The 11,580-nt window shown below is 45.6% G+C and overlaps 1 protein-coding gene across 1 annotated transcript; it reads left to right on the top strand.

Annotated features, from left to right (window-relative positions):
* Positions 1-1,559: 1,559 nt before the first annotated feature.
* LOC119464623 (WD repeat-containing protein 43-like) lies at positions 1,560-10,810 on the top strand. Its single transcript, XM_049656384.1, has 9 exons — positions 1,560-1,745; positions 2,127-2,270; positions 2,909-3,030; positions 3,758-3,874; positions 4,836-4,957; positions 6,087-6,186; positions 6,290-6,354; positions 8,647-8,822; positions 10,723-10,810. The coding sequence occupies exons 3-8, from the start codon at positions 3,016-3,018 to the stop codon at positions 8,768-8,770; spliced, it is 543 nt and encodes a 180-aa protein (XP_049512341.1). The 5' UTR covers positions 1,560-1,745; positions 2,127-2,270; positions 2,909-3,015; the 3' UTR covers positions 8,771-8,822; positions 10,723-10,810.
* Positions 10,811-11,580: the final 770 nt, after the last annotated feature.

Below are 11,580 nucleotides of genomic sequence, written 5' to 3'. Positions count from 1 at the left end.
CCAGAGGCTTAACTGCAAAAATTAAATTATAAGCGCGTAATTTGTAGGTTTTTTACTCGTCTATTATATAGTGGAATGTGCAAGTACGAGAAGTACAGTATAGTATCAAGTACGACGCATTTGAAAAGGTCGCAATACAACAATTTTATTTGCTTCTGTGATTTTTTTTTTTTTTTTACTTGGTGTTGTAGAAAAGTGTAGCTCCACCCACCTACACGAAGCCATTTTTTATAGCTGTAGTGAAGCATGAAAAGTACACTTTGTACACTGCGGTTTAGTTGAGTGTAGGCAGCAGACGACACACAAGCAGGCTGGCGTTGCAAACGCGTGGCGCCATTTTGTCTGTGACTGTCGGCGTTGGTATAGCGACGATATTGAATATTCGCCGCAAGGGCGGTAATGAAGTGCTAGCGTGACCCCGTGTAACAGAGAAGGTGAGGTAATCTTCCAAGAAGATAAAATTATCTAACTGAGGGTTGATGTGGGCTGTATCTGACTCAGCTCGGCATATACGCATTGACAGGTTGTCTTCGTGCACCACGCATTCGCGATTTGTTGATGAAAGGAAACTCGTACATTGGAGTTTAGCTTTAGGCAAGGATATACGCAGTATAGTAAGTGCGAAGTCCGGCGAAGTGCGGAGTCGGGCGCTTTTCGTCTGCTGATGCAGAAGACGACGCGCATTCTGCTCTGATTGGCTACAGCCCAGCAAGCCAAGTGCAGCACTCGACGTCATAGTACAGTAAGTATATTCTAGGCACTGTAGCACTACACTTGCCTACACGAGCCGCAGGCAAAAAAAAAGAAAAAAAAAGCCCCTAGCATTCTCGACAGGAAAGTTCGGCCTATAAAGATCTTGCGGTTGCTCTGTGTTACTCAAACAGGTCGCATTTTATGGTCCGGATCGCTCACTGCATCAAATGGCCCACCTACTTGCACATGGCACCCACCAGCGAGTTTGGAGCAAATCTCGAAGGCTATGCTTTGCTGCACAGCAAACGATGAAAGCGACCAGTGCCGCCATAACCTCCTCGTTAGGACCATTAAACCAGAGAATAGCCGAAGAGAACGGACATTTTTCCCTCTTGAAACCAGGAAAGTAACAGTGGCAAGTGTTCTGTCAAATGATCCGGACCAAAAATGTGATCTTGCTAAGAAATTCAGAAAGAATAAAGCACTGGTTGGACCGATTTTTTTATTGCGGTCTGTAAAATGGCTCTCTCTTCCTAGTGTGCTGCCATGCATGCTGCCATGCATGAAAGAAATTTTAAGAGAAATCATATTTCCTACTTATGCATAGGCCTAATTTGGGCCTCCAAGATTGTAAACTCTGAAGTAAATATTTCTTTAAAAAACGTGATCAGCAATTCCTATTTTCAGTTGTCACTTAAAAATGAGCATCAATTTATTATATTACTCACAACGTTAAGAAATTTTGAAGTTTATTAAATGAGTAACACCCGCGATCACTACGCGCGACGGGCGCTGACATCGAAAAAACAAGCGAGGGCCGACGCATGCGCGATGCTTCTTTTGGGTTCACGTGTAACGGAGCGAAAACATGGCGTCTCTCGTAGAAGCAGTTGCTGTTTCGGACAGCGGAGAGTATTGGCGCATTCCAGCTCCGATGGCCGGTTAAGTTATGGGACACGTCAACGGGCAGACTGAAGCAAGAGTACACGCCGAGCGCGCACCTCTCCGCAAAGTGCACTTGCCTGTCCTGGGGACCTACGCGGCAGGGCTTCGTAAGTGCGGCCTGTCGTGTGACAGCCCGGAAAACGTGATTTCTCTGCAAGTAGCGTATTCAGGTGTCACCGCTGCGTTGATTGTCACTTTCGAAGCAGTGTCGATGCCGGCACGTAACACCGATCACCTGTGCGCGTGTCGAGAAGCCTTGGTTTATCCGGCTTTAGATTGTCGCCGCGGCCATGTGCTCTCCCGGAGCGCCGCGAAAGTGCGTACGCAGGATTCCTGTGAGGGTCTCGGTTTGCCCCTTTCGACTGCACGTTACCTTTTGATTGCTGCGGTTTGCGCCCGCATATATGCTAGTCGTTTTAGCTGAACATTGTGTGTGTACCCGCGGTGGCACCGCCAAGTTGTGTCATGCGTGAGTTTCTGTTCCGCAGGCGACGCACAAGAAGAGAAAGCGGCAAAAAACGAGCGACGATGCAGCCGACGCCTTGTCTGAAGCCAGCCTCTTGGCGATGGGGACAGCCGAAGGAACCGTTCTACTGTACAGCCTCCACAGAGGGGATCTACACAGCGAGCTCGTAAGCGACCAACGCACGCACTTTTTCCCGCGAGCGAGTGTTAGCTGTAGATGTCAATGAGACGTGATTTCGCTGTTAAACCGTTTGTAATTTGTTATAGCGATTGCGTCCGTTTCCCTTATATCTGCATCAGCAAAGTGTGTCATGCAGTGATTCACGTTTTCAGTGTGTTATCCACTTCTGTTTGGACTAGAGCAGAGGAATGCAGTATTTGAAATGAACCAAGATATGCTTTGGCAAGACTAGTCGGAGGAAACAGTGGTTGACAGCAGCTGCTTTTTCCATTTGTCTAGACTTGACCGTGTGATGGAGTGCATAGCAGGGATGTGTCATACATTGCATGTATATGAGCTCCACTAAGAATGGAAAAGTTCTACTGTGGGCACACTGAGGAACCTACAGAAAGTGGCTGCACAATGTCAACTTAGCTAGAAAGGTGTACTAGCCAAAAGATGCCTCAGTGGTATGACCGCTTTATTGTAGGATAGGCTCAGTGAGTTTTTTGCCAATTGTTGGTATGTTGGTGTCAACATGTGATGGAGGTCCCGCCCTGTGGTTCTGCATGTAGCATTTCTTGTACCATCTGAAAGCACCCATGCTTTGACACCAAGTGGCAAAACTGTGTTTTAAATTTTCAGACAGGAGGCCACACAGCAGCTGTAAATGGCGTCTCGTGGCACGCCAAATCAGACTCGCTGTTCAGTGTTTCTGATGACCAGCACATTGTTCACTGGAGTGTCTCCTCATGCAAGGTCAAAAGGTATGCATATTTCTATAAGTGCTGTGCATAGCTCGAACTGGAAACTCCAGGGCTCTGCATGTAGGGGTTTTGGTGCCGAGCTTGTCAGAGCTTCTTATGCTTACCTGATAGCAATGCTCTTGTAGAACACATCGTTTAATTACAATATACACAAGGGAAGCTTGGTCGGGGAAAAAAAAAGACTTTCCTTTGATGTAAGCTAAACAAAAAGAGGCATTCGACTGCGTAAAGAATTGTATTTTAGTATGGTTTGTTGACATGTCAAAATAGACAGGAGTCTGAGCTAGTTCTGAGCAACACCTCAAAACTGCGTGACCTCCTCGGCCTTTGCCTATATGATCTCTTTCGTAATGGGCAGAGGTTATGCTCTATGTGCCCTGATAAAATCAGGAACATCTTTTTAACTTCATGGTGCTGACCTTTTTTTAGCTATACGATGATAGGCACCCGTTTCGCTGCACCATTGAAAATTTTGTTTCGTTGTTATCGTCATATTGTGACTGCAAGGTGACAATAAGTGGATGGCATGCGAGGCTGTACAGCATTCTCGTTTCTAAGCCAACCCCCGAGGTTTGTAAATGATTTTTCTAAATGAAGTGTCGGCCTACATTCACGTACATACTCTGTCATTGGCACCTTGCAAGTATCTTTTTCATGCATAATTAGCAAATTGAACCATCTTTGCCTGCAAACACGCCATGCTAGATTTTATGCTCCTTCTTTGCAGCAAATGGAAAGCCGATCGTCACAGGTCTATGCCGTTGCTGGCCGTCGATTCCAACACAGTACTCACAGCCAGCAGCAGTATCAAGTGGTGGAATGTAGACACAAATCAATCGTAATGGTGTGTGACATTTTTTATGTATGCAACTGATGGTGGTTCGTTTAGTGCCTGCAATGCTGGTGACAAGATGTCTCTGAAAGGTCTTAACTAAGTGCCTTAAAGTTGCTTGTAATTTTACTGAATTGCCATAAATGGCTGTCTATGCCAGGCTGCACCGTCTTTGTTACCTGTGGTACTGCTGAAGGGACCATTTTCATAACCTGTTGGCAGCATTGTGGAAACGGCCATTCAGCTTGTCACATAAATGTGTACCCTCTTCATCAGCTTACAAGTTTTATTTTTGCAATGTGCAGATACCATCCAATTAGCTTATGGTCAGCATTTGAATCAAATCTGCATAAGCTACGCAGAAAATGTCATGTGATTGCATTGCACTTTTTGCACGCACCGTGACCATCAGGTTGGTAAAATAAACATCACCCACTCGGGCTGCTCACCAAATACCTAAATACCCAACACTCAGACTCACCGAAATCACGCTCATCTGCTTCACCCCTACTGTTCTTACCAACACCTCTGCCTTATGAATGGCTTGTGCTTTGTTATTGTTCTGTACTCTGCAAATGGACCTGCCTCTGTGACTTTGGAACCAATTACTAAAGTGCATTGAAGAGGATTCCAAGTTTCATTGCAATGTAGCATTTGAAGACACAGAGCATGTCTTTTTTGGATGTACTTGCATTTTAGTTTGAAATCTTGTACTTAGTATATATATAGAAGGAGCATTTGCATGTATCTACAGATGACTTACATCTTTAACTTGCCCAAGAGCACAAATGGGACGACCTTGCTGCACTACAGTCCAATTTATAACAGTGCTGCAGGAAGCTCCTCATAGGCTCTCTGCTCCAATGTCCCGTTTCAACTGGTCACTCGCCAATCAGTCGAATTTGTGCCAGCAAATTGTTGGGCCTGAATTAACCTACTTTTGCCTGTTCCTTCCCTCTCTTCTGCTGAGCAGAAGTTCACAGGTCACGTGACCGAGGTGAGACAGATTTTGCCCGTGTTTGTTCCCAGCAAGACCGGTGAAGGGAGAACCTACTTTCTGACTTGCGCGGCCAACGATCGGCAAGTGAGTGCATGGTGAGTCCGTCTGTCTCCCTTGTTGAAATGAACGGTGGGCTGAGGGAAAAAATGTACGCTTGGGCATCGTGCAGCCAGTTTCCTTTTGTTTGTGAAGAGTGCCTAGTGGGCAGTGTCTCATGAATGGTGTGTTACGCAAGCGTCACAAAGGCCTTGCTGGAGGCCCTTAACTATTTGAGGAAAGCACCTATTTTTCAGTAATTATCTTTGGTAAAAATTGCAGTATGTTAATTATGTGACTTTTTAAATACTATTTTATTAATAGTTTTATATCTTTAGTTTTGTGATGAATCATCCTAATAGTATAATATGTTTATACGGACAATTCATATCAATAGATTTCATTAATAAAAATTAAACGGTGTTATTCAGAGCCAAAAATAAAAACTCGTTTGGCCGATGTACGGCGCTGATCATAGGACGTGGGCACGGAAAGATCTGCTCAGTCTTGCACATGGTGAGCAGCTGTTGACAAGTTTCTTTGCGCAGTGGGGTGGCGAGAGCTCAGCCAGAGAACCTTCCCCCCCCTCCCCCCCTGGCTATCGGCCTGGTCACAAAGCAGCAGCTACATGGGGCGTGTTCTGGTTGTTTCACGCTGTACACATGGCACATTGCTGTAGGCAGGCAACACTTATGCGCGTTAGGCCAAGGCAAAACGGAGGGGGGATGGGGGTTAACACCATCATAAACGAATGGCAGAGGTGAACACTGTCCGTGATGCATCTTTGCAGCAGAGGTAGGCAGCTTTAAAATGAAGCAGCCAGTTGAAAAGAAGCTTGTGTTCTTCAACCATGTACTGACTAATTTCTGCTTATTTGCCTTTGGATAAAAAATAAACATTCAGTTAAATTTTACAAAGTATCTTGCCTACTTCATGCTCAGCAACGAAGGACCATTCTAGGACGTAAATGAGAAGTCAGGACAGGCTGAATAAGCCCACGTCATTACAACCTCAAGCAATGCTGTGCACCAGCAAAGCCCTTAGACTGTTTATCAACCAGTCGTTCTTCCTGGGAAGAGCCCCAATGCATTACAGTAGTACTGATTCATGATCACTGCAGTGACATAACAGTGGTCTTTGTGCATTGTTGTGTGTCTCTCAGTGCCAGATGGTCTTGGAATATTGCAGGCACCTTGAGAAAGGGGCCGGTTCAAGCTCGTTGGCCAACTTTGTGCTCTCGGAGGAAGCAGTACACATCAGCATTTCAAATACATCAGAGAACAGCAAGGTACGAGACAACCTCTGCAGTGGGCATTGTATCCTTTTTGTTGTTGTTGTTTGTTATTCATTGCTGTTGCACTGGTACCAAGCCTTAGACTGTTTTCTCGCAGACGGCACACCTCTCAGCAGTGACCAAGTCAGGTGCCCTGCATATATTTGAACTGCAGCTGAACGGGTAAGCTACTGTGGGATCCACTTGTATTTCCTGTGTCTGAGCTAGGATAGTAGTTTTATTGGCCATATAAACTTGTAAACATTCGCTTACTAACTAAATTAACAAGCATGGTTTCACGCGCGCATAGGCGAACATGAGCACCTCTCTTTCGGTGACTGCGGACACTCACTGTCAAAGCGCTGGCATGAGCAAGAGCGGCGGCAGCAGTGGGCGAATTGCCCTTTGTGCTGCCTCTCGCTCCAGCGTGAACTAAGTGCTGCGCACACAGCGTACACGAAGCCATCAGCCCTTGGCACGCTTCGAATCTGTTCTCACCGCGGATTGCTTTCAAGATGGGGCCCGCTCAGCTGCGCCATACGGAAGTCACCAGCGGACTAGAGCACCTCCTGCTGCCTTGCACACGATCGAAGACGGTGCGCTTTCTCTCATGCGTGCACGAGGTCGAGCAGCCTTTCTTCTCGACTCAACCTCGCACGCTTTCACTCGCACCCACAGCATACGGCAGGCGGCCACAATGTTATCGCACTTGGACTTTAAATGGAACATGGGGAACACCCTTTGTAAGTAGCGGCACCTGCAGGGTATTGCTTGGTGGCATTTTATTCTAAAAAGGCCGATTCATTTAAATGTGCAGCTGTGTCGCTGTACGTGTGCAGCAGTGGCCCTCAGAGGATTAAAATAACATGTGAGAGAAATGCAGGACTATTAAGGCCCAACCGCATGCACGCGATATTCAAGCGACGCGACAGGCACACCCTGTCGCGCTGTCGTGTCGCGGCGTGGAGCAACCGCATGAACGCGACATCGCGGAAAAGAGTAGCGACGGATTTACATTGTTGTGCGAATAAATGTTATCGTGCGCGTGTAAAGAAATCTCAATTTTATCAAAAGGTCAATGTTTTATCTAGACCTAGCTAAGATATCTATCATCCCAGTGAAAATCCGTCCCATGCGTCCCCAGTGGAACTCCGTCCCATGCGCCAGCGTAAGCTGCCGTGGCGCCATCTGTTGAGTAAAACTTAAAACACTTTCTCGGCTCTCCGGTGGCGTCTCAGGCCTAACAGCGTCAAAACAAAACACCGATCTCATAATAACGACAAGAGAGCGCCAAATACTTAGTCTTTAGCTAGCGATGAGGTGAAGCGATGACTGATTGTACTATTTATTTTTTGCTGTCACAGCAGAGAGCAAGTTGCAAGAGCGAATTCAGATCGAAGTGGGCAGACTGATTGCTGCCATGTTGTTGTGCAATCGCAGTCCCCAGCGGATGTCGTCGCGCTGACTTCCGGGCGACAAGCGATATTTTCTGGCTGGCCAGAAACCGGCGACACGACCAGCGACAGCGACGGATAGCCGTCCGCGACGGCAAAACCAGTCGCTCGTCGCCGTCGCTTGTCGCTGTTGCTCGAAAATCGCGTGCATGCGGTTGGGCCTTTAAGGTTCCTATAGGCTCTTGAAAAGAGTACAATAACCTTTTGATTTACTTTGGTGTTGCTGTTAGTGCTACATTTGTTATGGTGGGCGAGCAGTGTCATTTTTGGGGGGATAAGAGCTTTGATCTTAATACTGTTACTCTCAAAGCGCTAGGAAACACATAGGTAATTACCAAATTTGTAGTTTTTTTTTACACATGTACTGCTTTCTAAAGTGTTTTTGTATATTTCAATGTTTTCTTGTGTATCAGTACACATGACCCTGCCTGTTACGTCGCGACCACTGCTGTTTTGTCCGATATCTACTCGAGGAAGCCAGGAGCGCAGCTTTTTATCCTGCTCTTCTCACATCCATCCTTGTTGCCAACAATGATTAATTGATTGATAGATTAAGGTGCATTTCAATAGGCAGAAAAGAAGCTGTCTTCCTAGACCAAGTTAGCTTTGCCTGCTGGAACAAATTGGGGACGCAATCTGCGTGTATAGCTTTGACGGAAGTTGCCAGCAAAGGTTTCTGCTGTTTTGAAAGGCCTTTGTCGTCAACAACCAGCAGTGGTTGATGACAAGGTTCTGTTTTTGCGGGTTTCGACTGTAAAATCCACTGCAGTGAAATATTTACGAATTTTCAAGTTCACAGCTTGGCAAATATGCCTTGTCTGGTAATTATAAGGGATCAATGCACAGCGAGCCTGTTAAACGAAGGTTCCTCGCTTTTATTCATGTTCACAGCTCATGCATCTAGTAGGGTTAAGGAAAATAGTCAAGACTGCTGGAATGAGGTATGGAGGCTGCGTATGTGATGAGTCAGAGGTACCATATAAGGCTTGGTTGAAAGTCCCCTTGTCGTCAACCGTTGCAGGCGCTGCAGGACGCCCGTGCAGCCCAAGTTTCACCGTGCAGGTGGCCACCGAGACCCAGAATGGCCGGGCACCCAAGCCACAGCCAGTGGCCATCCTGGCCGCTGCCTTCAGCCCCACCGGTGATCGCCTTCTGCTTTGCTACAACAACTTCCTGTTGCCCAGCTTTGAGCATCTGGTGGGCAGCCATTTTTTTTTTCTCCCTTGTCATACTTGCCAGCTTTCCCACATTTTCCGTAAAGTTTACAATTTTGGGCTCATTCTACGGTTTTACGAAGAAGTTCTGTTCGCGAAAAATTTTCCTTCCTCCGTCTTCGAACATTCTGTTTGGAGTCTTCTGTTAGTGAAAGGATGGCAGAGGGGCCATGTTTTTTTTTTTTTTTTTTTAATTGCACAAGTACGTTCTGCAGCACCTGTAGCACTATCTTTACCATGTTTATGTCGATGTCCTACTGTATTTATCGAGATGTCTGCCTGTCTTTGCTTGCCGTGTAACATACCAAATTGTGTTCCTGCTAATTTGAATGCTCGTCCACCCCTCATGTAAAACCCCTTCAACAGGCGTATTTGAGGTATTGTAAATAAATAAATACATAATTCAAATTAAAATGTGAACGCCTGTTTCTTGGATAAAATCCAGGCACGGCCTGTACGAAAGATTGTGTGTCCATTGGCGAAGGTGAGGCAGACGGCTGAGGTGGCTCAAGCTTTGTAGGTGGCTGGCACGCTGGCACCTGCCGTGGGGAGGCCCGGACAGGTTCTTAGGCGGTGGTCTAGTGTTGCCTCCGTGGCAGCTGCGGGACAGAAGGGACAGGACACGGGGAGTGCGTGCGCACCAGATGTATTTGACTTCGAGGAGCAAATGTAGCTGAAAAGTGTCAATGTAGTCTAAAAGCTACGCAAAAGATTGTTAATGAAATGCATGTGTGTCCCATATGCAGTATCCCACAAAAAGCATGCGCTCAGGACAAGAGTAAAAAAATATTTGCACTATCATCTGCACTTTCCTTCCCCAGTGCAGTGAAATATTTACGAATTTTAAAGTTCACATCTTTACAAATATGTCTTGTATGGTAAATATTAGAGATAAATGCACAGCGAGCCTGCTAAGCAAAGGTTCTGTTTTCAGCTCACGCATCTAGTAAGGTTAAGGAAAATAGTCAAGACTGCAGGAATGAGCTGTAGAGGCTGCATATGTGATGAGTCAGAGGTACCATAATAAAGGCATTGGTTGTTTTGGCATGAGGAAGTGCTTATGCTTGATGCTGGGGGTGCCATATTATCGGTAATAGGTAATATTATCGAATATTCCATTGGATACGAATATTCGAATGGAATCGAATATATTGCTGGCCGTGAGGGAGCAAACACGGTTCTTAACATTTGTTTCTATCTAATCTAAAAATATTGGGGCTATCTGGTGCTGCATTTTCTGTTGAGTTCGTGCTGCTAGCGAATTTCGCCTGTAAAGCACACTTAGCCACTAAACGTCAAAACCTTGCGGGAAAGTCAGCCTCTCGGTAGCAAGGTTCAGGCGTTTGCAGACAGCAAAAGTAAGGGTGTTCTTTTTTTTTTTTCAGGGTTAGCCGTAATTCTGAGCTTGTTGCTTGACAGCAAGTGCGATGAGTGACTACTGGCACAGGGTCAAATGCCTCCGAGCTTACGGGCATTTGTTGCGGTATAATAAGACATAGGCTGATGAGGGCAGTGTGGGGGATTTCTAAATTTTCCAAGTTAACATGGGCCAAATACACCATGTTTTAGTATAACGGCTTACTAGTCTAGTTTTTTAACATTGACAATGTAATTGCAATGTTCCAACATATTAGCCCAATTAAGAGTAAATGCATGTGCATATCATTATTCAATGTTCGAAGGTCGGTATCAGATTCGTATTAGAAATTTTTGATATTTGCCCACCCCTACTTGATGCTGTCTCATATCGGCACATATGAGACATTGCACATATGGCATGTTTTAAAGACTCCTGGAGATGCTTGCATCAGGGGCATGCCCTTCCCTCTTGTTCTGACACGTTCCTTTTGATTTTCAAGTATATCACGTGTCATTTATTCCAGAACGTCGCAACAGATTTGCGTGAACAAACATGGCTGGTCCGGCAGGTGAAGCCCCCTGTTTCCTGCGCTGTGGAGGATGGCGTTTTCCCAGGTTAGTACCAGCGGTTGTTAACATACTGCTGTGCCACCGCTCCTGTGCCTACGGAGATATTGCGAAGATATGTAGTGGTGCTGCTGTCCGAGCAGTGCCTGCTAATATCATTTGTTGCACTCCTTTTTATAGTAATAATAAAAAAAAGCTATAATGACCGCTTTTAAAATACTAATACTCATTTGAACTGTTTTCTTAATACCCAGTTGTCGCTGCCATTAATACCAAATGACACTCGGTGAAGCAATGTGCCTCACTCAAAGTGACCCTAGGTTATCATTCTGTCTGTGTATTATCGTAGTTGGTAATGTGGAGTTAGTGCTTCCGCATATTTCTTCAGCAGGGGCACTAAGCCCGTCATAAGAATGGGATGGCAAGTACTGTCAACCCACTTGTAACAACATTCAAGTGCCAAAAAATTTCATTGGTTTAACCGATAGTTGTTTTATAGCCGGTTCGCACATAAAAAGGAACAGAGGGGACAGACATGAAAACATTTTAATTTGACAAAATACTAGTACAGTCGAACCCAATTATGCATTACCGGTTTTGACAATACTCGGATGTAACGTAGAAGTGCTCCTTGCTGGGCCAGTTGGTTCGTACTGATCCTTGAGGAAACCAGTGAAAAAATCAGGTGCAAACACTTGAGGTATCTCTTCTTTCCCTTCGATTTTGCGTCTCCTTGTTTCGCTGGTTTTCTCAAGTATCGGATGTAACTGAGCAGCCTTGGCACTGTGAACTTTGGTGTGTTCTGTGTCAAAATA

Source organism: Dermacentor silvarum, chromosome 9, assembly GCF_013339745.2.
Source record: "Dermacentor silvarum isolate Dsil-2018 chromosome 9, BIME_Dsil_1.4, whole genome shotgun sequence".
NCBI lineage: Eukaryota > Metazoa > Arthropoda > Arachnida > Ixodida > Ixodidae > Dermacentor > Dermacentor silvarum.
The sequence above is the reverse complement of the archived record's forward strand: the minus strand, read 5'-3'. Positions and strand labels throughout refer to the sequence as shown.